This window comes from Caretta caretta, chromosome 8 (assembly GCF_965140235.1).
Source record: "Caretta caretta isolate rCarCar2 chromosome 8, rCarCar1.hap1, whole genome shotgun sequence".
Classification (NCBI taxonomy): Eukaryota; Metazoa; Chordata; order Testudines; family Cheloniidae; genus Caretta; species Caretta caretta.
Window position 1 is genome coordinate 13,051,208 of NC_134213.1, and position 26,153 is coordinate 13,077,360.

Consider the following 26,153-nt stretch of genomic DNA (forward strand, 5'->3'; position numbering starts at 1 on the left):
CAGTGGTGGGAGGTTCCTTAACTGGTTCACTAACCAAAAGCCTATTTCTTAACCACATTGCTAATAAATAGGCTGCCACAGTTTTAACCAATAGAATAAAATCTGCAAAGGGTTAAGATGGATACAAATATTCACAGAATTCTGAAGCATCTGAATAGCTGCTGTGCCAACGTAAGTGACAGCTCATCCAACTTCTGTACCAGGGAGCACAAATTAACGCTATTGTAAAAAACAGCTTTAGTATCACACTTCAAAATGTAATAGTAAAAGAAGGGCGTTATCTGTCAGAGAAATGAGAGGATTAACAGGAACCTGGAGTAATGGGTAGGGGGATAGGAAGCAAGTGACGAGATGCATATACAATGCTCCATATTGGCCTTGCCTTGCAAATGTATCATTTATTTTCGAATAATGAAGAAAATTATAAAAACGTAGAGGCAGGTCCTCAGATGCTGTAAGCTGACTTCGGTGGAATTACAACAACTCCACCAGCTGAAGGTCTGCCCAGTAAAGTGTAACTGCACTGCATACACAAGTAGATTTCAAAAATAACCAGACACCACCATTACCCTAAAAGCTAACTACTTTAAACCTTGTGATATTGCAATCATTTGGATGATGCACACAAACATTATTATATTACACCTTCACTCACAGATTTTCATAGTACCCCACCACCAAAGCATTCTTCATAGCAGCAGTTTTTGTATTCTTACTTTTCCAGTGCACACATGATTGAAATTTCTAAATTTAGTAGAATTTCAATGAACCTCCAGTTTGCATTAAGGAGGTCAAAATCTATTGTTCAAAATCTTGTAGCAGTAAGATCAAAACTAAAAATGAAAACATATTCTGTTCTCATTTACACAACTCCAAGTCCAGAATAATGGTTGAAACCCATGCAGTCACTCCAGATTTACAGCAGTACTAACGACGGCAGAATTTGCCTCTTTGTGTTTTTAGTTGCAATTTCTGTTGGAAAATCTGCTAGAGGTGGCTATGGATAGGGATTTTCTGGCAAAACCCCTCCCTAAATAGCATACTATATCAAATAATTCATTTAGCACAACTTACAGTAAGTACTAACATGTACCTAATTACTAGAACTTACTTGATATTTCTTTGTAAAACTTCCGTAAAATAAAGATTGGAACAAACATTGCCTGCTAGTAACATTAGACCTTTGCGTAGGACCAATAGCAATTAATTAAATATGGTAAAACGTCCATCAGTATGGAGATCATCTACAACTGAACCCTTTCATTTGGTGCAGGGGGGGAGGGGGTGGCAAAGCAAGCCATTTTACAAGGGGAAGTTGAACTGGGGCTAGATTCTTAAACACATACATCACAAATTATCATCTAATATTTAAGCAAAAATGAAGGGGGCATTCTGGAGGCAGCTCTTGCTCTTTTTGTTGAAACACTGGAGATGAAACTAGAAGCTGAGGTGATCTGAAAAGAAACCCCTCTGGATAATTCAGAACTACACCACCGTCTTACGGCTGAGCATCATTTACCCTCTCTGATCTTTTTCCTTTAATTTCTTTAGGCCACCGTCTTAGGCATTTTACGAATAATGCTACATCATGTCAGTAAAAGCAATGGCGTCAAGTGATTGCCTGGCAGACAGCAATATACTTCAATTGCAAAAGGTTAAAAAGTCTCAGAAACATCATGAACTCACCAAAGGTGACATAGATCCATTTGGCAGATAAGGGTCTGAGAGCATTAGAAAAGGGTAGCCAGAATAAGCAGATCCTTTGTACATCCCCGTGTCCTGATGCTTTATACCTGTTAAAATTAAAGTACTTCATTAGGACTTGCCCTGCAACAGGTCATTCCTCTGCCTGTGCGAGGTGCTTGTAGTTTACAAACAGAACATTACGTGCACCATGTATTTTTTTGGTGCCTTCTCTACCAGTAGAATTATTTCATGTGCATAGTTTGCCCTTAGGACTTATAAACGCTCTGTATGGTCTACCTGTGGGACCAGCCCACCCTCATCAAGGGCTCAGACTTGGCTTTAGTAATAAGGCCAAATAAAAGCTTTTCCCTTTCGCACACTTCACACAGCGGTAGTATTCCTGGACCATCCCCCCGGCATCACCGCCGCCTTGCAAAACTTGCCTCCCAGGACCCCCACCAAGAGAGGAGCAGATCGATAATATTTCAAACCCTGTGAGAAAGGGGAGGATTGTTTACACGTTAAATGTCAAGGGAGTGACTGAAAGCCCCTTGTGTTGTGGCAATCCAATGTATCAAGCACGCAAGGGCTTCTTCATCTGGCGAATCAAAGTTCCTCCCTGTTTTTTTTTCTTTTTGTCTGCTCTGATTTATAGAAAGAAAACGAAATTTCTCTTCTCCCCTCCCAGGACTCAGCACATCACCCAAGAGGTTGCGGGCGGGGGGGAGGGAGGCTGCAGAAAGAGGAAGGGCAGGAGCAATGAATGGTTTACGAAACTAACCATCTTCCATGTGATCCGGGAGTTTCTCCTGATAAACCCTTTGAGGATCCTGCACACGCCTGATCGCCTGTGGGGGAGAGAAAAGCACAGCAGGGGAAAGGGGGAGGGAGACAAAGTTTTATTCGTTGCAATAAACCCGAAGGGAGTCGGCTGGGAGGGGGCAAAGCCCTTGGTGCGGGGCGGGGGGCTCTCACCTCCGGATCGGCCGCCGCGGCCGCGGGGCTGCTGTTGCTCTCCGACTCGTTCACCAGCGAGGACTTGAGGTCGGCCAGGTCGCGCTCGGTGAAGGCGTTTTCCTGGATCTTCTCCTCTTGCTCCCCTTCGTCCTTAAAGGCGATCATCTCGTCATTGGCCCCCAGGTCATCCCCGCCGCCGCTGCTGAGCTGGGGCATGGTCCCCACCCCCCCGCGTCCCCGCCTCGCCCCTTCCGAGCCGCACGGGAACTTCGCCGGCTGCAGCCGCGCTCCCCCCACCCCCCGAAGATCAAACCCTTTTGGGGGGGAAGGGGCGGGGGCACGGGGGGTTGCAAGGCTGCAGCCTGGGGGGGATGGTGAAGCAGCAGCAGCAGCAGGATCCCGGGGCCAGCAGCAACCCCCCTCCCCGCCCCCCCCCAGCCAGCCCCCGGAAAGTTCAGCGAAGTAGCAGCCCGGGGTAGTGCAAGCCCGAGGCTCCGACCGGGAGAGACACGGCTCTGGAGCGCCCGGTGCCGAGCGGTGTGTGCGAGCGAGGCGGCGGAGCCTCAGCGGCCAAGGGCTGGAGACATCAAAGCAGCCGCCGGCTGATTGACAGCGCCGGGGAGGGGTTGGGCGGCTGGCGGGCTCGCTCGCTCGCTCGCTCCTCTCTCTCTCTCTCTCTCTCTCTCGCGCGCGCGCGCACACATAGAGCCCCGCGCGCCGGTCTTAAAGGGCCCGCGCTCGCCGCCCGCACGCCCCGGCGCGTCCCCGCGGAGCGAGCTGGAGCCCGGCTGGGCGTGGGGGGAGGCACCGCCACACCCCCCTCCCCGACGCCCTGGGGGCGCAGCCCGTCTCCGCCGCTGTGGGGCCCGTGCGGCTCGCTGTCCCAGGGGCTGGGCGAGGTCGCCCTGAGGAGGAGGAGGAGGAGGAGGAGGGGGGGGGGGGTTTGAGGCGGGCTCGGGGGATTTCCAGAGCCAGATTTTAAGGGGCTGAAATGTAACGTTTCAAGCCCCCCGCCCTCGGGCTGCCAACCTCGCTCGCTCGGGCGGGTGGCCGGCCGCGGAGCCGCTCCCGGGGTCAGTGGGAGGCGCCCCCGGCTCACAGGGGGGCAGCAGGATCGGGCCCGCCCCAGAAGTTTGCTTGGGGGGTTGATTGGTGAGGCTGCTTGTTTGCCGAGGCAACGTGCAAACCTCGAGGGCTCGGTCAAAGCCTCTCCTCGGAGGGTACATCTCCCTCCCCACATCCCCTCTGCCCAGCCCCGGCGTCCCGCCTGGGTCCTGGGCGGCCGCACTCGCCTTGGCAAGTCTTGAAACCCCCCTCCCCGGTCTCGTTAGGAACACAGACGTGACGTCGGATTTCAGAAAATTATTAGTTTTCCTAACTTGTCCGGAAACATGAAATTAAACATCTTCGCCGCCACTTTCCAAAGACACGAGACACGTCTGTTCTGGCGTCAGTGTGAAGAAAAAAACAACAATCCCACAGTTCCCATGGAAAGGAGACTCCCTATCTCGGCTGGTCAGAGACAACAGGTCTTGTGCGTGTCTCTGGTAGCTTAGAAAAACACACCGTTGTTTGTTTTCCTTAATTAAGATCGCATAAGGTAGCCTGGAGTTTTGGAAGGTTTTTCTACAGGCTATAACGACGCCGGCTGAATTGGTCTTTATGACCCAATATAGCACATATTTGTCGCATTCAACACTTTAATTAAGGAGCCGAAAATCTGGGTCCCTATTTTGCCTGTTAATTAAGGAGCTTATTGCTGTGTATGGCTTTTTGATTGCTTTTTGGGATGAGAATAATTATTTGGTGCCACTTTAAAAAGTAATCAATATATTTAATTTCTAAAAACCACTCTGACCAGATATGTGACTTTTTTAATGTCACAGAATGGTTGCTACTTTTTTATGGGGAAAAATAGATATGTGAAAGGATACTATACCTGGTACTGCTTATACTTCTCCTTACTCAGCTAGTCAAACCAAATTAATGAAAGTACTACAGTTTAGGCAAATCAGTTTGTACATTTCCTTTCTTTTTCAGATTATATTTTAAAATAATCAAAACCTGCAATCACTGTAAGGAATAATTTGAATGGAATATTTGCTGCTTTAAATTTTCCTTTCTTTCAGATGATCCTCTTGTTTTGCATCTGAAAAAAAAATATCGTCTGAGATTTACAGCCCTCCCAAATGGAGATAAAACCTTGGCAATGAGTTGGAAACCTGTTGTAATCTGTGATCCAGGAAACAAAGAGCCTCATTAATGCAGAGATTTTGGTGAGCCTTTGATGTTAGCTAGCATAGCATTCACTCTCAGTTCCATTTGCATTTAAACATTCATAAAAACATCATCTCTGCTTCCTTTGCCTTAAGCAATTTAGGAGTAAAGTATAGCTTCTATTTAAAGAAACCCACTATGGTGAGGCTTAGAATACAAATATCACATAATCTTCAAGCAGAGCAAATATTTTATCCTATATCTCTGGTGGTAGGCACATAATATTATATTTAAGACCCAAAATAAAATATCTATCTTATTTTCATTAACCTTGACCCACACATACAAAAAAAGGGGGGGGGGGCAGAGAAAAGCCTTTTAAATCCTAAATACACCAGTGAGTGAGTAACAGAAGTTTTTAAAAAATCCCCAAGATTTATATTATTCACAAGAGCCAATTTTTAAAAAAATCTGGGTGTCTAAAGCTAGGTTACTAAATCCATATTTAGGCACCCAATTCTGAGAGTATTGGCCAAGATTTTTCTTCTTTATTTGTAGAGATTTCAAGTTGCTGAATCTTCACTCTGTTATTAAAATAGGGTTTAAGGAAAGAGACTTTTATTTTTACAGTCAAATGTGAAAATAAAATTAACACCTAAGCTTGACTATAGTAACAAAATAACCAAAGGAGTTCACAAATCAAAATAAAATTAACACACACAGAATTTTTTGTCTAAAGCAATTCACTGCAGTTTGCAGAGTATATTCTGGCTATTTGTAGAAAGGAAGCATGTGGTAAAATTGGGAAGTCATTTAGAAAACAAAGGCCTATCCACTTTCAGAACTATAGGTTCAAACAATTATATCTAAGAGAAGGGGAACAGTGCTAAAATATTTCAAGATTCCAAGTCAGGTTGTGCAAATCCAGAACACACCATTAAAAACAATCAGATGATGCAGAATCTCATCAGATGGCATAGTTTTGATTGTATTTCAGTCTTCATAGCAAATATAGGAATATCTTCATGTTTAAGGCTATGAGTCAGTTTAGTTAGGCTTGTTTTTTAAGCACTATAGGCAATTTTCCCATATGATAAATGTCTACAATTTAAAATTGAAATGGAAAATGGTTAAAAACAATTTTACCTTGGGTATGTTTTTGGAGCTGGATCAAAGTAAAATGAAAAGCCTGGCTCACTTGTCAGATCATATCTACACTGAACCTCAAGGTTTGATTTGTATTATTTACATGGAAAAGGTCCCAAAAGACCAATTTGGCACTAAGTATCATCATTACGTTGTTTCGCTTGTATGGGTGATTAAATCAATCCAGCTTTTCCATTTTAATGTTTTTGGAAAGGTGCAGTCATCCGTGAATTAAGGAACCTTTTCTGATGTCATCTTTGTGCCTCTGACATACTTTTTTTTTTTTTAATAAGCAGGCACATAAAGTAAAGAAGCACATCTGCTGTCAGCATCGTTACGTTTTCTAATTACCTTTTTTTTTTTACAATTAAACATGTACAATAACTTTTCAGAATATTGTCACTTATGTGACTAAGTCATGGATGATAACTATGCATTTTAAAGAATAAAGAGATCTATTTTATCAAATCTAATCATCCCACACTTATCAATATGGTGTATTCTGAATACTGTACAAATGTGTTCAATCGAACAGGTAAAATGTTCTGTTGGTATCACAGTGTGGATCTTCATCCTCACTGGGTGAAGTCCTGACTCTACTGACGTCACTGGGAGCGTTGCCATTGGGTCCAGGATTCCACCCATTATTCTGTGAAAAGAAGCTTCAGATGGAGAAGGCTGAATCTATTTATCAGTGTTACCAGCTGTGGGGATTTCTTTGAGAGTCTCAGGAGTCTGGGCTGGAGCCCCTCTGCCTGAGGGGGAGCCCCTCTACTGTGCCTCCTGGGAAAGACAGCCAGCCAGAGCTGCTGCAGGAAGTAAGCAGAGCTCTCTCACACACCCTTGCTCCTGACACCATTCTTATAGGAGGGGATGGGGGCAGCTCCCCCACCCCTTCTGTGAGCAAGGGGACTGCTCCTCTGTTTCTTTCTCCCTCTCCTCTTCATTCCTGCAGCTCCTGGCCTGGGAAGGGGACTCTGGAGCTGCCCCTGTAATATTGCCCCTTTGCTGAGGTTTCTGTCCCAGGCAATCCATAAGGGTGCTCAGCACATGCTACCACCTGTGCAGTTCCAGGGGCTCAGGAATCAGGATCATTCCTATTGGTCTGTTTTTTTGTATCTCCGTGGTGGCAACCCCAGTTACCCTCCCTGCATCCTGGAAGGTGAAGAAGGAACCCTGCAGCCACCCAGGCCTAGGGAAGGAGGGCGAAGAGCCCCAGAAGGAGCAGAAGTGAGGCTAGGGGGAAGGCCTGAACTGAGGGGGAAGGCTAAATGGGGGGATGGAATTGGGCTGAACTGGGGAGTGACTGAGGGGCTGAACTGATGGGTGGGGTTGATGAGGTGCTGAACTAAGGGGTCTGAAGAGGGAGCTGGGAGGGAAGAACTAATGGGAGTGGGATATGCAGGGCAGAATTATAAATACATTTGGGAGCGTTGGCACCAATAATGTGTGTCACACACATTGAGTGTGGTCAGGGGGAGTTCAAATATCAAAAGCAGATCAAAACTAATATATAAACTATCTCATAGGTTTTGGGCCAATCTCATGATCTTTTCGGGGTCTGACTCATGATTCTAGAACCTGGGGGGTGTGGCAGTTCAGTCCTGTAATTTTCTCTTTTTTTTAATTGTTTTCTTAAATATTTTTTTCATGTCTTGTATATCAGTTCTGATTAGGTGATGTAATTAAAACAGACAATTAAGTAACAAATTGAAAAGAAAAATGGATGCTGCATGTGCTTGTCCCCACCTGCTCTATGGTTTGGGAACAGTGGGTCTTACGGAGATGAAAGAAAAGAAAATACAGGTAGTTGAAAGTAATATAGTAAGGAGAATGGCAGGCTGGCAGAGGAAGGAAGGAATTAAGGAAAGATGAACCTGGAACTCTTAGGGTATGTCTAGACTGTGATTAAAAAAAATCATGGCACCAAGTCTCAGAAACCAGGTCAACTGACTTGGGCTCGCAGGGTTAAAAATAGCACTATAGCCATTTGGGCTTGGGCTGGAGCCCTGGCTTTGAGACCTTCTCCCCACATGTGATCTCAGACCCTAGGCTCCACTCTGAGCCTAAACATTTACACTGCAATTTTTTATCCCCAAGGCCTGAGCCTTATGAACCTGACCCATCCATGCCACAGGTGTTTTATGCAGTGTAAACATACCTTCAGTGATAGCATGGAGGGTGCACTGAGGTGGGTTGGACATGTGATAAGAATGAAAGAAGAAAGACCAGCAAAGAAATCCTGGGAGGAAGAGGACAATGAGAAAGGATGTGAAAGACTGAGGATACAATGGAAAGACTGTCAAGAAAAAGTTTGAAGAGAAAGGGACTGGAACTCCAAGACCTCTGTGCCCTGGACCAGAAGGAGTGGCTAAGAATGGTGGACAACTCAGACACAAGGTAAATGGGAAAAGGAGTTAAGAAGTACAGTGAAGTTCTGATTAGCTGACGTTGCTCTCTTTTGACACATTCAATCCTTCATTACACCAGTGCAGCGCCGTTGAAGCCAATGGGTGTAAGTAAGGGCTAATTTTAACCAATGTTGGTTTATATCTGTATTCATACACTTCTCTCTCTTTGTGTATATGTCTTATTGTTTCATCTTATGTTGGGGCATATGTGTGTCTGTCATGTGCATACAAAATTACCCTGAAGATTTATTTTAAAAAGACTTGTTTACAATGTTTTTCACAGAAGATTGGTTAATTCTACCATTAGCGTAAGTGTTCTGCATGCTTGAAGAGGCTGCAAAAATATATGGAATTCTTTTTTGGAAACATTTTCACAAATTGTTGATATTTATTGCTCATGAAAGTGCAGGATTAAGGCTCTGTCTATACTGTGGTATCTTACAGTAATGTAGTTATGCTGGTATAAATGCCAAGTATAGATGAGCTGTACTGTGTAAAATGGGGTTAATATCAGTGCAATTTATCCTGATAAGTTACCAGAGTAAATCAGACCACTGCAAGTCCTCTTTTGCACAGTAGAGGGTTTACATTGGTGTAACTATCTGATGTAGTTACACCTGTGAATGTTCCCCTGATCTAGACAAGCTCTAAGAAGGAGGATGAATTCATCAGTTGTAAACTGCAGCTTCCCCACATAGCTGTGATAAACACTGCACCTCGTTCCTGAGCTGTAGCACCCCACTTGCTTATCGCTCCTTTGATTCCCATTCTCTTGAACAGGTCTTGACATGACAGGGTTTTGTTGTATTTTGGGCACCTAATGCCTGATCCAGGATTTGAACCCTTGATAAAAAGGATAGGTAATTTATCAGTCCATCCCCGCACTGAGACTCTCTCTATCCATGATGATTTTTTCAGTATTTTAAGAAATTAATTTGACCTAAGTGACAAGTTTTTAGGACACACACTGATCTGGTAGATGTCGTTAAAGGATTTGCCTGAAGCGTCCAGAAGGCAGTTTTTAAAAGTACCCACAGAAAGTTACTCCTCCCATATTACAAGTGAGGCTGCTTTATAATGACTAAACACTTTTCTGTATATATCAGAATTATTCCTAGATACCATGACTGAGGACTCTTCTTTTCTTTCTCTTGGCAGGCAATCAGCCAAAACACTGTAATCTGTTAGTTGGGGCCAGGGTTCTGCCTTTTCTAGGCAATCCTAGGATAAGGAGAGAACAAAGGAATGAGAATAGTCTTTAAAAAGTCACTGTCAGAGAGAAAAAACATAGAGTGAAACCTATTCCAGTCACCATCGTTATTAGCTAACCACCTGTTTTGTGAGAACAGGCCATACTGTTGTCAAATATACTGCTCTACCTGTTGTTACAAGGCTACCTTCATTGAGCCACAGAGTTTTGTTGGTCCCTTGAGCAGTGCTTTCTGATGGTTTTCACTTAAAAATCCTTGATCCTAATACAAACCACACCTGAGATTATTAAAACTGAGATGATTTTACAAATTCTCATTCATTTTTCACTCTTTATGTATTGTAGTCACTTCTTGCACGAACTTAGTTGTCATTGTGTTTATTGTCAGTTTCTAGACAATTTTACTATCAGGATCTCATGCACTAGCCCAATGCTGCCAGATTTGGCAAACAGGAAAGGGCATATTTACTACTTTGCAAAAATCGCTGGATCCAGTCCTGCATCCTTTAGTCACACAGTCATACAAGCTGTCCCTCCTCACATGCGTTAAAAGGACTCAGAACCTGCAGAATGAAGCTCATTGTTTCCACTGAATTTTTTTCTTAAATCGTTATTTTTATTTTTACAAAGCCAAAGTTTTGGATCAAGATTGACCTCACACCATCCCTTTAAATATTTACATATTGCTATGTTAAATACATGTGTCATCACTAGTCCTTGTGCAATCTATTTGAAGCAAGTTCATCCATTTAGTTTAGATGAACTGTGGCCAAATAACTGTACTGAAGCTGCCTTCAGAGTCTGTTAGGTAGATTTCTTTGACAGAAATTGCTTGAATAGCTCTTCCATAACTACATGCAAACAGCCGTTCACCCTCCCATTGTCAGTTCTTTGACAAAGCACCATATAGTAGAGATGCTTTTCCAGAAAGGGAGAGCCCTTTTGTTAAAAACATGCTGTTCATTGCAGCTATTCCACCTCCAACTGTGGTCTTGTCAGCTTTCATAAGCTCAATAGAGGGTTGTGCCTGATTAGTACTTAGGTTTCCTTGGAGGTCTACCTTCTAAGTGCTGCAAGGAGTGGTTTTGGTGATTCAATAGGTGGCACGCTTCCCTTTGAGTCAGTGCTGATGTCCCAGCAGGAGATTAGGAGCGCTGGAGCTGTTGATTTTTGCAAACTGAGATATTGGCCACTTGTTGTCATTAAAAATCCCCTGATACTTTTTGCATAAGGAGAGGTGTTAGCTTTCATTCTCCCTCCCTAAATCCTTCCTGTAGTCTCAAATGTATAGGTTATTCCTCCCTTTCTGTCTGTGTAGTGTTGCTGTGAACTGTTAAAACAGTGCATTACACCTCCTGGATGGCTAATTGATCCTCGGATATAGTGTCTATATAAAAGGAGGGTCATTACTTTTCAGAAATTATTCAAAATGGAGTTTTATATTTTAAGTGAATTTAGTGCTCATTAGCTTGTCACACAGACAGACCAGGAGTCTGAAGTCCTAAATGCATTCAGAGCTAAGACAGCACTTGTACAAGCAAGCCACACACTAGCTTGCTCCTGTGCATCTGTCCAGCTCTTTGTCTAGTGGTGGGAGGGGATTGAGCCTCCAAGGCTGGGTCAGTCTTTGTATTCTCTGCTGAGACCACCAGTTTTGGTGGTGATGGTGATTTAGTGATGTGGCATTTGAGGCCTGATTCTGAAAAGTTCTGGGGATCTTCAGTTCCTATACAGGTAAATGAACCTGTTCCTTTATGGTGTGTGAGAGGGACTAGGCAAATCCCACTGACTTGAGGGCAGTCAGCACTTTGCAGGTCAGGCTTTTTCCAGTAGGCACTAGAATGAAACCACCAGTTCCTTTCACAGAGGAAGTCACTACCAGATTGGTTTGGATTCAAGCCACAGATCTAGAGCTGAAAGGCTCTGTATCCCAAGCCCCTTGCGACAAGTAGTCTCCTCTTCTCGGGCAACAGTCATGTGCTTTCATCACTCTACAAATGTGCAAAACCTATACAGTAATAAGAGCTGTATTTCTGGTGGAAGTTAAACAACAATAATAAAGAGCTTAATAATAAGTAGCAGATAAATAAGAGGTTTGCTAAAATGCTTGCGGAGGGAGAGGGGACAGAGAATAAAACACAGAAACAGTGATTTTAGCAGGACAAGAAGAAAAGTACATAAAATTCATACAGGTATTTAAGGACAATGAAGGCTAAACATGAATTATGTTATGAAATGGTTGCATCTCGAAGCAGCCTAACGTGCCTTAGCTTTTCATATATAAATACTTTTCTTGAAGCAAAGTCACCTTTATTGTATGTAAGACCTATCCCATGTAATTTATTTTAATGCTTTAATATATTTCCCCTAGTTAACCATTGCTATTTCTAAATGTAAATTTCCTTTCAAGTTGTTTTAAAATGAAAGGGCCTGCTTCACTCTTTGACCTTCTGTAACAAGCAGACCCTTGAAATTTAGCATTTCCAGAAAGCAAGCTGAGGGAACAACAGATGGGGTTAGTAAATTACAGCCTACAAAGGAACTGTACAAGGAGTAGGGTTGGGATAGATGGAGGGCTTAAAATACCCTATGAGATTTTTCCATGCTGCAGCCTGTTTCTTGCAGTTGAGCACTGATTGTTAGATGTATAACTTCTGTGACATTAACTTTCTGCCATGATTGATTTGTAGGAGTCACTCCACCCCAAAATACCGGCTCTCTGGGTCACAACATTCAATAATACTCAGCCAGTGGCACGCATCTTCTAGGTATGTTTCAGTGGTTTGCATTTTCATTTATTTGCTAACGATAGTCTGATGGGTTTATTTACACTGGTTTGCAAATTCCAGATCTGTGTGTGGTTTTCTAGGAATTTCATAGATAAATCAGTGCATATCTATTTCAGGATAGTAGTGGTTTAGAATCAAAGTCCATTTCCCATAACAATAATCCTAAACTGTATCTGTGATTTTTTTTTCTTCCAAAGTGTTCGTTCTCTTTCGGATTATCAATTCAATTTTCAAAATCCTGGGCCTAATCCAGCAGCCCTTATTCTCACTAGTAAGTCTAATTGAATGAATGGGACTGCTCAAATGTATAAGGCAGAGGAGTGGGCATTAATTGATATATATTTACATGATGTGATTGCTCTAAGGTTTGCAGCTCCATAACATTAGTATTTGATGCAGACTAGCAGAAGGTTGTCATTGTGATCAAACAGAAAGCTTCTATAGGGAAGAATACATTCTTTGCATAGGTGTGATGAGTATTTGATGGGAATTTGGTAAAATGTATTTAGGACACTGTGAAGGTTCCTGAAAATCTTCACCGTCATACCTTAATTTTCTCAGTGTTGAAATTCCAAAACTAAAAGGGACCTTCTTTAGCTGCATTTCAAGTAGACTGAGGTTATTTTTATAATCCTTTTTACAAGACCAGTCATAAATCCTCCAAAATTCATATTTTTAAAGGAACAGTAATAATCGATGCTCAATCCTGCCAACTCACACGAGTAAGGATTACTTGTGTGAATAACAGTTTGGAGACTCTGTCCCTCACTATGCCCAAGAGAATCTTAACATGTTTTACAAACTTTACATGTGTTGGGTGTGAACCTGTAAACCCTTGGGTCATAGAATCATAGAAACGTAGGGCTGGAAAGGACCTCAAAAGGTCTTCCAGTCCAGTTCCCCATGCCAAGGCAGGATTACGTGAGAATAGTTCATAGTCATGTGAGTGAGTTCAGTGAGCCTCCTTGTATGAGTCAGGATTACTCATGTGATCAAGGGTTTGCAGGATACCTCACCGGAATCACTTCAGCTGCCACTGAAATGGACCCTCTTCTGGAGAGAAAAGTTGCAGCTGTTTAGGGCATGTCTCTGCAACCTTAATTTATAGAAGTAATCCTTACTCAACCAAGTAGTCCCATTGGCCCTGTCAACATGAGGGACATCTCAATATTGCTATCGCCAATTCAGCACTACCTCTGGTAATAGCACTGGGAGTGCTAGTTTAGATGGACTGCTGGCATTCTGAGCACTGTGTTATCAAAGCCGGTCTAACCAACACAGTGTTTAAAATGCTGGTGGCAGCTGGTGGCCAATCTACACTAGGCTGGCTCCCACTCTTACTAACATTGCTGCAAAATTTGCCTAGTGTAGACAGGCTGTTGACATTAATGGGGCTATTTCCATGATTAAAGACAGCAGAATTAGACCTTAAGCTGCTCACAGCAAGACTATATATACGTATATATAAATCTCATTCTGCGATTAAACACTTTGCAGTTGGACAGGACACCAAGGTTAACACGTTTCATCTTGATGTAAGATCATTAATGACCACATGCGGTCAAGACCTTGGTTTAACATTGGCAAGACAGCACCTCCAGCCTTGCTGTGTCCCTAGCATCATGCTGGAGTATTGGTTCAATACTAGTTCAGAAGGAAGAGTGTTTTTTCCCCACCAGCAACACTTTGTGTCACCTGGATTTTCCTCTGAGAATTCCTACCCAAATGCAGCTGACCCTACCAGAATGATAGTTAGGCTGGTTGTACTACTGATGTAATTTCTGTTTCTTGTAAACTGATCTAAATCTCTGCCATCCTTACAAACTGTACAAAATGTAGCACAGTGAGAACTTCATAGTTTCTGTTTGCTTGCTGAAATGATGAGTAGAGTGAATCAGGCAATGTGATTTCAGACATCAATAAAGACAGGCAGTAATGCCAGCAAACATTTATGGTTTCTGTCAAGGTTCCTCCCCCACTCTGAACTCTAGGGTACAGATGTGGGGACCTGCATGAAAAACCTCCTAAGCTTATCTTTACCAGCTTAGGTCAAAACTTCCCCAAGGTACAAAATATTCCCCCCGTTGTCCTTGGACTGGCCGCTACCACCACCAAACTAATACTGGTTACTGGGGAAGAGCTGTTTGGACGCGTCTTTCCCCCCAAAATACTTCCCAAAACCCTGCACCCCACTTCCTGGACAAGGTTTGGTAAAAAGCCACACCAATTTGCCTCGATGACTACAGACCCAGACCCTTGGATCTTAAGAACAATGAACAATCCTCCCAACACTTGCACCCCCCCTTTCCTGGGAAATGTTGGATAAAAAGCCTCACCAATTTGCATAGGTGACCACAGACCCAAACCCTTGGATCTGAGAACAATGAAAAAGCATTCAGTTTTTTACAAGAAGACTTTTAATAAAAATAGAAGTAAATAGAAATAAAGAAATCCCCCCTGTAAAATCAGGATGGTAGATATCTTACAGGGTAATTAGATTCAAAAACATAGAGAACCCCTCTAGGCAAAACCTTAAGTTACAAAAAAAGATACACAGACAGAAATAGTTATTCTATTCAGCACAATTCTTTTCTCAGCCATTTAAAGAAATCATAATCTAACACATACCTAGCTAGATTACTTACTAAAAGTTCTAAGACTCCATTCCTGGTCTATCCCCGGTAAAGACCAGCATATAGACAGACACAGACCCTTTGTTTCTCTCCCTCCTCCCAGCTTTTGAAAGTATCTTGTCTCCTCATTGGTCATTTTGGTCAGGTGCCAGCGAGGTTACCTTTAGCTTCTTAACCCTTTACAGGTGAGAGGAGCTTTCCCCTGGCCAGGAGGGATTTCAAAGGGGTTTACCCTTCCCTTTATATTTATGACAGTTTCAGTGAAAACGCTGAACAGATTCAGAGTTATTTTATGGCAATCAAACTAGACAAGAGAGAGCAACACACCAGGTGCTGCCTCCGTTTAGTAGGAAACTAGATTCACTCCAGTGGGATTACTTGTGTGAGTGAAAATCTCAGGATTGTGTCTCAGCATGTAGCACTTAGTGCAATCAGTGAATTAAGCTATATAATGACTTCCTCGTGCAGTGAAAATAATTTGGAAAGCATATGGAGCAATTTGAATGGTCTTTGTTTAAGGAAGAAATTTGTTGTAACATCTGTGTCAGTCTGCTTAAAGCAGGGAGCTGCTTCCTATTGTCTTATACACCCATTAATCCCTCTAGTTTAGAATCTAAGTGGAATAGGTTTCTCTTTTTGAACATTCAGTAACTTAAACTTTCTAGCTCCTTATATATGCTTAATTGTAACCCTCAATTATGAAACCTACATTACAGAGGGCCTTAAATGTGTCTTGCAGAAGATCAGAAGGTTTTAAATATGTTTTCCAGCCTCCACACAAGCATGGTGAAAAGACAAAAAGAAAAGAAATGAGGAAAACAGATTGGGAAGAAAATATAATATTCCTGAATTCAAACTGAATTCAGATTGTACTTCCTTATGGGCAGGAACCAGCACTTCTTATTCAGGGAAGGACTCAGTGATTGGTAAGGGAATTTTGTCTGAATAAGGAACACAGAATTAGACCCTAACTCAGGGGTGGGCAAACTTTTTGGCCCGAGGGCCACATCTAGGTATGGAAATTGTATGGCAGGCCATGAATGCTCAGGGTTCCCAGCCAATGGGAGCTGTGGGGGCGACGCTTGGGGCAAGGGCAGCGTGCAGATTCCTCTGGCTGTCCCTACGCATAGGAGCCGGAGCAGGGACATGCCGCTGCTTCCGGGAGCTGCGTGGAGCCCCGGCACGTGCAGAGCAAGGCAAGCCCCGGACCCCGCTCCCCATTGGGAGCTCGAGGGCCAGATTAAAATGTCTGAAGGGTCAGATGGCGCCCGCGGGCCATAGTTTGCCCACCCCGCCCTAACATATTGCTCCCATAAGATGCACTCCCCTCTGAAAGGTGATGGAAAGCCTCAGCCCAAGTGTCAAGCTGTTTTGCCACACAGAACAGTGTGTAGCTCCCATCCAGCACTTTCTACCCTTAGATCTCAAAGTGCTTTGCAGCCAAGAGTAAGTACCATTATCTTCATTTTACAGATGGGAAACATGAAGCCCAGAGAGCTGAAGTGACTTTCACGAGGTCAGTTGCCAAGCTGGGAATATGCCTCAAGTCTCCTAGCTCCCACTCCAGCACCGTAGATATTTGGACCACACTGCTGAAAATGAGGGGGAAATTGGTTTGTGTGGCTGTTTTTCAAAATGATCTCAGTACAGCCTGTCTCTCAGCTCAGTATGAAAGTTCATGAGTTTTAAATGACACTTTTTAGCTCCTATATACTGGAATTTACATTATGACCTTAACTACACAGATACAAATTCAAACAAAACAGCTCCTTTGGGAAATACGTATTCAGTATTTTTGGCTAAATTTTCCCCCTTTCTCCTGTGTGAACATGGAAAACCCAGAAGGGTTTGGAATCTTCCAGAAATGAGTGGCAATGCACTGTCAGTTTTCTGAGGTGGAACTGTGCTGACCCATGAGGAGCAGAGACCTAGCTAATGTGTGTGTGACTATGCACATCGCCTGGACAAATCAGCACATATCTTGTATTGCACCCCCGGCTTATTTGGGTAAATAGTAACTGGTAAAATGATTTTTGTGACTTGCAGATCATATCTGTTTATTAATGTTGCATCTAGATCCTCATCCCATTCAGGTCAGTGGCAAATATCCCACTGACTTCACTGGGAGCAAGATTTGGAATTTGAGTTTTCTGGCATCTAATATCCCCCCCCCCCCCCCCGATAAATCAGAAAATAATTTTTTGAGAATATTTTTACGCATGTGAATTTATTGCTTGTGAAAGAAGTTGGTAGATATCACTGGAGGCAGATGTCTTCTGTTTAGCCACAGAGAGGGTACAGCACTAGTAGCAGCTTCCTTATTTCCCCCCCCCCTCGGCTCCTCCCGCATGCTATATTCCAGGTAAAGAAGAATAAGAAGGGAATTCATTCTTCATGCCCCACTCAGCTCTTGGCATCTCCACTGAGTCTGCTAACAAGTGACCAACTATTGTGGTGTTTTCTGTACCATGGAGATGCATTAAGGGCTCTCATCACAAGCACTTCGCAGCTTAATGAGGAGGTGTAAGTCTAGCTGGGGGTAAAGCTGGGTAAATTGAGTTTGCCCACTTCTCATTTAGGGAATATGAAGGTTAGTTTAGTTTACCCACTTGTTTTTTTTTACTACTATCCCACTGTGTAAGTCTACCTTCGATGATGGCTTTGTCCAGGCCAACAACCTTGGACAGTGCGTGGAATTCACCAACACGAACCTCCCCAAGTGGCATTTAAGCAGAGTTGGGCTGACCAGCTACTAGTGTACTTCAAAGCTGGGGAAAGGACATCTTCTCTTTATATCCTGGGCCAAATAAGGGCTTGGCTTGTGTAGTGGTGATTGCACACCTATCTCCTGGTGCTGGTTACCCGCATCATAGGTAGAAGCGGGTTAATGGAAGCAAGCTCTGTGGGGCTGCTACATCCCCAACCCCTAGCACAAGTGGGCAGGAGGGGGCAGGATGAAGAGGGGAAATGGTGCCGAACCCACCCTCCAGGGGTTCTGGTGGAGTAACTGCTGGCACATCCAGTGTAGACCTAGTGTAGTTTAATCCTTCCCTGGAGCAACAGAGGAACTGGGAGGGTGATTGTGGTTCTCCATTAACTCTGCACTGACCCTTTGCCCCTCAATCAGGGAAGAGGGTTATCTCACAATATAGCTCTCTATAAGGTAAGTCCGGAGCATACAGTAAATAGAGCCTGGGGGTTGGAACTATATTAAGTCTTTTGCTGTTTTCCAGGCTAGCTATGTGAACATCCTCAGTGCATGTTCTCATATTCTGTACTACAGAGCAAAATGGGGTTCCTGTACGCTCTCTGAGGGAGCAGGATCTAGGACACTGCATAAGGATGTGGGGCCCTTTGTTGAATCATCGTGTTGTCAGGTACTGAAACCCAGCAAACAGATGCATAGTAATTCTGCTGACTTAGAATGGCAGGCTGTTTTAATTAACTCCAACCAGAATATAAAAGGAGTTGGATAGGCTTCTGTGGGAAGGTCACTGGGACAGAGATGGGGTTCAGGGAGCACCTCTGGGACCAAGCCAGGCTCAGGAGGAGGTAGCTTAGCTTTTGTTCTTACTTAACTTAACAATAAAGCAAACCTCAGGAAGAGGGTGCATTTTGCATTCTCGTGTGTGTGTTAAGAGAGTCGGGTGGGGGGCACTACTTGTTCACAATATATATAACAGTGAAATGCAAGTAGAACTAGATCTGGATAGCTGCTGCCTGCTGTAATTCATAAAGAAAGTATCATGACCTATTCTAAATTTGGATCAGCACTTTTCTTTTCACTTGGAATAACCGTAATATATTTCTGGACCCAAATATTGTTCAGAATCGTCCATGGCTATATTCTCACTGACTTCAGCTGGAGCAGAATCTGCCCCCATCTCTCTGTGAGTGCTAGTTTAATAATTCCATATGTCTGGGCTTGGCAGATTTTGCAGTTTCTTTAGAAGTAATAAAATGAAATCCAGGCTTTTCCTTAACTGATATTATGTAGTAGCTCTGTGCTTGTTCATGATGAGTATGCGGTTAGGCCCATACGGTGCCATCAGCTATTTCAGGGCAAATCCTGGAATCCTAGACACAGGACTTGGCTGGCAAGTAATAGGGAAATGGACTGTCAAATATTTTGCTGTAAAATGTATGAAAACTTTAAAGTTCACATATAATTTTCCTTTGCTGTGGTGCCTACAAAAAAACTTGGCAATGTTTAGGCTGCTGGTATGCTGAGACCCCACTGCCTCTCATGTAGACTAATATGGTCTCATTGTTCCCTTGTGCTCTCCCATCCGTCTGTCTATATCCACATGCTGTCTCTTGACTTATACTTCGATTGTAAGCTCTTTGGGGCAGGGACAGTGTTTTTGTTCTGTGTTTGTACAGAGCCTACCACAATGGGGTCCTGATTCACAAGTGGGGCTCCTAGCCCCTAACACCATACAAATCATCATCATCATCTAAGTCAATAGGAGTTTTCTATGTTCAGGGGATACAGGATCAGGCCCATATCCTGTTAGGGTAAAATTCAGCCTAGTGCAGAAGGCCTACTTGGCTCCATGCACTGTTTAAGCCCTTAGAGGCAAATTCGCCTCTCTGGATAGGGATGTCCTTCTGCATTAGGACCTGAGGGAGTCCCCGTGTCTGTGGGGAGCGGCAGCTTGATTTGATGTACCTGTGCAGGAGTGTGAACCTGATGTGGCATGAAGCTCAGCTCTGCAGAATCCCTACTTGGTAGTATGCAAGCTGGGTGGGCATAGCAGGGGAGGGCTGAGGGTGGAACCAGAGGATTCACCATTGGGCAGTTGCCCTGCCCCACTGCAATGGCTGTCATGTGTTGGGGCAGTGGATGGCACTGGCTGAAGACTCTCTAGAGGGTAGGTCTATGGATGTCCCACAGCCAGTGGCGAGTATTCTTGGTCACTTGGGCTGGGCCCTGAGTCCCTAGCCTACTGCTTGAGTGGGGCTTGTGTGGTAGAACTGCGCCTGTGGTGGGTTATGTGGCCAGTTGTTGACAGCCTAGACAATCAGGGCTACCAAGGCTCAGGCAGCTCCAACAACACTCACCTGAAGGCCCTGCTGGGTCCTCACTCATCCAGCCGAGCTGTGGGCAGGCTGAAGGCATTTACTTGCTGTTGAGCCTTCTGCCACATGGGGCTGCTGTAGTGCTGGCTGAGCTGGCAGCCAGGTGTTTTCTCTTGCTGCTCCACCTCTCTGTTGGATCACAGCCAGGCATGAACAGCAAGGAGAGGAGGAGGAGGAGGTGGTGGTGGCGGTGGCCGCAGTAGCGGTGGAAGAGGCGAAGGGTTCCCACTCACCGACAGCTGCACCAGGCTCCCCCATCACACACCTCAGCAGCTCCCACAAACAATCCCCACGCACCCACAGGCAGCCGCTGCGCCCCCCCAGGCATCTCACCGCTCTCAGCAACCCCTCAGACGGTCACCGGCGTCTCCCAGCGTCCTTCCACCTGCCCCGTTTTGTGCACTCCTGTGTCCTACCTTCCCCAGCTCACAGGGCAGGGTTAGTCATAAGCTGAAGTCGATGACTGTGTGCAAACTAGCTTGTTGATTTGCATGGAGCTGCGCAAGACTTGGCCACTGTGGACAAGAACTTGTGGTTGTTTAGAGACCTTAAAGGGGTTTCGAGTTCTTTTCACGCTTTTCTGTTCTCAAGATGTTAAGTTTACACTCTCAGGTCACTGTTTGGATAGTTGGGAATGGTATTTTTCCTTTCTGTTGTTTGTGTATCCTTGATGAAGCCTGAAATATTTTATCCTCTCTCGCAACATGCACTCTGTCACCAAGTTTGTTTTTTTCCTTTGTATAACATCGTCTGACTGACCTTCCTATGTTTTGAATGGAACAAAAATTAACATGGGTGGTTTTACTTAACAGTCCATTTTATATGACATTGTGTCAGGCTGAAAGGATGTGGGGATTCCAACATGGTGAAATTGATGCTTTTCCAATTGAAAAGAGACAAAAACCAAAAGGAAAGAAAAACTGCTTTGTAGGAATCAGCTGCTGGATCTTACACTCCAGGTCTGTTGCCCTTCATTTTCAGGAGGCTGAAGGGATTCTTTGTGACCCAAAACTATATCTTCATCTCATGACTGGCCCCTCTCTGAATCCAACCATTTCTGAGCTTCGGAGGATACAAAATCTTAGCCTGGGTCCAAACTTTGCAGGTCTGCTATTTTAAAGTTTCTGAGGAGTGAGCACAGAAAACAGAGAATGCAAAACAGTAATTTGTGTACAGATAGTGATTAAGCATCAAACATGCTCTATAGTTGTTCTGTACCCATAACTGCATATTTCTCATTTGAGATGGTACATAGTGTTACCCATCGGCCCCTGATCAGGACCTAGGCTCCTTCATTTTTAATCTGAAAACTTCAGGCCTGATTTTCAGAGGTTCTAATCACCCACAGCTTGTGTTAACTTGAGGTGAGAGCTGAATTGCAATGCACTCTTCTTGGCATTTTGTTTGCCACCTACATCATGAACGGTTGCAAGAAGTGCACTGCCCTTCAGTTTTCTGTTAAACTGAAACTAAGCACCCGAAGCAGATTGCTGTAACATCCACAGGTTACTAAGTTCGTTTTCAAGCTTTGTGAACTGTACTAAATATTTCCAGCTCGTTTGTTAGTCATTTCCTATTCTTCCATATAAACGGTCAACAAAGAAAAGTGAAAAAAGCTGCTAAGCAAACCTAAGCACTGCCCTTGCCAAATTTACCCAGATTTTAAGAGCAGCACAATGTTTGGTGCATTTTGTATACAAATATGTAATATTATTATATTTTGCTCTTTCCGTCTACAGGTATCAAAAGCCATTTTTATGTTGTATATGTATATTACAGTACAAAGGAAGGTAAACATAATTAGCTCCCTTTTCCAGATAAGAAAACTGAGGCACAATGTGGGAAGGGCGAGATGCATTAACCTTGGTTGTCAGGGCACCCATCTGGGGGTGGCGACATTGAGGTACCAGCCTTTGCTCCAATGAATATTTAATTATATCTCTCTCTATAGATGCACACATACAGTGGGAAAGATTGAGAGAGATCTGTCTTAGAATAAGAGCCAGTGCTCCAGGCTCTAAAGGGGAGGTGGCATACCTGATTCAAGGCCCTGCTCTAAATTAGGCAGAGCAGAGAGACTTGAACCTGGTTCTCCCACATGGCAGGTGAGTACCCTGACCACTGGGTATAACAGAGGCAGCACCTCCTCAGCTGTGTTTTGTGATTGAGCTCTGCAGGTGAGAATACACCTAGTCTAAAAATCCCACTAGGGCTGAGGTATGAGCTAGGCAGCATCAGGACATATGGCTTTGCACATGTGTCCTGGCAGACATTTTGGCCGTGGAGAACTTTACAGGTGGAAACTTAGGTACCAGCTGAGCAGGAGGTTTTGAGGATCTCAGTGGCATTCAAATGTTGGACTTAAACACCTACATCCCTTAGTGGATCCAGCCCTCAGTGACTTGCTCCGGGTTAGACAGCAGTAGCTCTGTGAATAGAACTCAAGTCTCCTGGTTCCCAGTCTAGTGGCCTGTCCACTGAGCCATGTCAGTTCATATAAGAAGTAAGCTTTTTGTCTGAGATCATATCTTCTGGGATTTTATAACTGTTCTTGAATTATAAATGATTTCTACATACAGTTCCCCTGCATAAAATGCCAGTACTTTTCAGCCTAGTGGTGAAATAGCAGTTATGTACAATGTTGTCAGGTGAAAACAAACAAGTTTTTCTCAGTCCCATCAAACGCTAAGTCAGGGACAAATTGAATATTATTGTTATAGGGAATCCCCATCAATAAGTCCTTATCTGTTTCCTCTTCCTATGCCCCACCACTGCATCTGCAACAGAGCATGGAGGAGGAATAGAAAGGTATTTGCTCTAGTTACTTAAGCTGTGGTTGCAGTGCTCCATACTAGAGATGGAACCAAACCAAATAGTTACAAACACCTCTGCTGGACTCTGATGAATTTTGGAGCTGGATCCATACTCGGTATGCGCCACCCCTCCACACCATCTCTCCAATGGGCTGAACCAGAACTTGGGCTCTGAAAAACCCAGAGGTCTGGGGAATTTCTGATCTGAATCCAAACTGTGTGGTTTGGATCCATTTCCACTACTTCAAACTACGTCTGTGCTGTGATATCTTGAAAAGGTATGGTTTTCATTCCTACTCTATCTGTTTCTAATATGAAATGGAGTCTGTAGCTGACAGTAAGTAGTAGCTCATGCTGAAAAATCAAAGAAAAATGGTAATAATAATAATAATCTACAATGATCTACTTCTTTCATCTACAGATCTCAAAGCACTTTACAAAAATAGATAATTGTCACTGTCCCCATATATAATGGATTGTTCAAGGTTATACAGCAAGTCAGTGGTGGAACCAGGAATAGAATCCACATTCTCTTGGAGCTAGCCCCTTTCCCCTAAATATTGGACAATGCTGCCTCTTTCCATGTTGTCATTTTTGAAAAAGAGATATAGTTTCAAATTACATTGTATTGTGACAATAATGTATAATCTCAACAATGCTAAAATACCTTCCATCCAAGGGTCTCAAAGTCCCTTACAGAGATAAATTAAATCCCATGCGCCCCCCTGCCCCCCTGTGAGTTAGGTAGGTAGGTAGGTAGATATATATATATATATGTGGCTATACCGTGACCCACCTTAAAATAAACTTGTGATGACTTCTCCCCCCCCCCCGAAACTCCCTTTTGGATCAGGACCCCCAGTTTGAGAAACACTGGTCTCCCCCATGAAATCTACATAGTATAGGGTAAAAGCACACAAAATACCAGATTTCACTGTCCATGACGTGTTTTTCATGGCCGTGAATTTGGTAGGGCCCTACATATATGTATCCTTTTTCCAAGGATCTCCATTCTCATAAATTATTCTAACTAAATAAGACTTTACTGGCCTTACTGCCAGGTGAAATAGGTATTGCTATGCCCATTTAACATCCGGGCAAGCTGTAGCAAGGAGAGGTTACATAACTTGCCTAAAAGGGCTCATTGTAGAGCCAGGATTAGAACCCAGGAGTTCTGCATCTTAATCCCGTGCTCTAATAGCTAGGTTTTACATCGCTTCTAGTAGTGAAGGGGGAAAAAAGAACAAGATGAAGAAAAAATAGTTAAAGCAACCCAGACTTGCTACAAAGCCTGGCAGTTATTAGAAATTTACCAGTCTGTTAAATGCAGAGGGGTTATGTTTATTAGATGCTGCGTGCAAGAGGATATTTTAACTGAAGGACAATTAAACCATCATGGAGTACAAACCAATATAAATCAAATTAAAAAGAAAGATGAAACACTTCTCAAATTGACTTTTCTTGTCATACAGCAGATATGCAATGTTTATATTCTGTACATAACCGTGTGACATGACAGCTGTTTAAAAGATGTAATGGCCTCTGGCCAGAGGCACAGGGCTGTGCAGTAGAGGAGCAGGGACTTCTTGGGAACTGTTAGGCAGGTAGGACCCTCATTGTGTTGAAAATCACAGCTTCCATGGTAAGGTGAAGATACTTTGCTTTTCTACCCCCTGGTGGTGGCTAGTTGCAGAATGGTCTGACAGTCTTTCTTCCAGCTAAGTAAGGACTTGATCTTCCAAACCCTTATCGCAGGAGTAGTTCTTACACGATTTTGGGCTGCTGCAGACCCTGGAGTGACTTAGCAAGATTGTAGGGTTGCCTAAATTATGGCAACTTGTCCCCAGCCACCTATGGGCGGCTGCACCCCTTGGAATGCCTAGTCTTATATATTATGGCCCTGCCCTTTGTCATTGCTGATATGTCCCTCCTGGCCCCACCAGTGTGTCGTGGACCTCAGAAGGCAGCATAAGTCTCTGCCAGGGGAATTCTCTCCTGACTGGATCTGGGTCTCTGATGACCCCTTTATGCTGCCACAGCTGTATAAATAAGCTGTAGTAGAGGGAAAAGGCCTTCCCTCAGAGTGAAATTCACCTCTGTGCAGAGGGTTAAAACTCATGTGAAGTGGTACATAATCCTTGTACTGGCCCTCTGCACAGGAGTGAATTTCACCCTCAAGTAGAGTCCTATTGAAGTGGGAAAGACAGGAGGTCAAACTAGAAGATCTGGTGGTCCCTTTTGGCCTTTAACTCTGACTCTCTAACTACTCCAGCTGAGGAGGGACTGTGCTGGTGAGCACGTGTTCACGGATGCAGTCCCAAAGGGTCTGCTCCTGCAAGGTGCTGTGAATCTCGAAAGGGGTGCTCAGTGCCTTGGCTGCCATCCCGGTGCAGGATTGGGCCCTACGTGAGGCACACTGGTGTGATAGGAAAGAGATAATGGAATTATACAAAGGAGGGGGAAAGAGCAGTGCAAAATGAAGCTTGGGGCCACTACAACAGCACATACAAAACAAAGATTTATAAGTTTCTTACCTGCGATTGTTGTCCAATCAGTAATATGGTAAGAATTCTAAGAGGTCCACCTTGCCAAAAGCAGGCGGATATGAACACATAAAAACATAGCAGTTGTGGCATGTGGACTTACTCGGGTGTTCAGATCTTGGAAAAGTGAATTGCTGTATTAATGTATGACTTTAGCAGCGATATGCAGCAGTGGAAATAGTATTACTCTACTATGAGAGCTTTCTGCCTCATGGCAGATGATTTAATCAGGGGATTTTTTTTTAAATGAAAATTAAAAAGTAAAATAGAGACAAATAGGTAATTAAACATAGGCTCTCATATTTTTGGTTTTCGTGTAAACGTACTTTTAGTTGTAAACCTCCTGTCATTTGTAAAGAGATGCATATAAAAAGTTATATGCATGAAATTGTTCATATTCTTGTGTGTTTGTGTGGGAGCAATGCACCGACAAAGGGTGCCACAGTGGTCTACAGTAATGGTACAAATCACCACATCCAGTTTGGAGAAATTGCTGTGGTTATTTTTACATGGGCATATTTTCAACCCCATTTCCAGCATCTTATTTACCTGGAGATAACGTGGCTAAAGCAGCACATGTTGAATTGAGAGTATACCTTTTGGCCAGGGCCTAGTCAAAAGCACGGGCCAACAGAATGGCTTTGCATTGCTCTGTGGTCTAACACA

General features: G+C 43.8%; 1 protein-coding gene and 2 long non-coding RNA genes across 19 annotated transcripts in view; 1 reads left to right on the forward strand and 2 right to left on the reverse strand.

Annotated features, from left to right (window-relative positions):
• The window catches only part of TCF7 (transcription factor 7), a 142,990-nt gene extending 139,690 nt beyond the window's left edge, over window positions 1-3,300 (reverse strand). For 2 of the 17 annotated variants that reach the window (XR_012669565.1, XM_075131287.1), the window contains exons 1-3: window positions 2,662-3,299; window positions 2,468-2,534; window positions 1,687-1,793 (exon numbers count right to left, since the gene is read on the reverse strand). Coding sequence is in view for 15 of the 17 variants with exons in the window: in XM_075131287.1 (XP_074987388.1) it covers window positions 1,687-1,793; window positions 2,468-2,534; window positions 2,662-2,859 (372 nt within the window). In the remaining 2 variants the exon portion in view is untranslated. Of the gene's footprint in view, window positions 1-1,686; window positions 1,794-2,129; window positions 2,338-2,467; window positions 2,535-2,661 lie in introns of those variants that run through there. The other 15 variants (XM_048861834.2, XM_075131290.1, XM_048861836.2 and 12 more) reach the window with 11 other exon arrangements.
• Window positions 3,301-5,256: 1,956 nt separating this feature from the next.
• LOC142072946 (uncharacterized) overlaps window positions 5,257-26,153 on the reverse strand; it is a 61,299-nt gene continuing 40,402 nt past the window's right edge. The window contains exons 3-4 of the long non-coding RNA XR_012669571.1: window positions 9,540-9,638; window positions 5,257-6,655 (exon numbers count right to left, since the gene is read on the reverse strand). This is a non-coding gene — a long non-coding RNA (uncharacterized LOC142072946). The remainder of the gene's footprint in view (window positions 6,656-9,539; window positions 9,639-26,153) is intronic.
• LOC142072949 (uncharacterized) lies at window positions 8,149-15,969 on the forward strand. The gene is made up of 3 exons (XR_012669575.1): window positions 8,149-8,406; window positions 12,318-12,395; window positions 15,820-15,969. It is a non-coding gene; the product is annotated as an uncharacterized LOC142072949 (long non-coding RNA).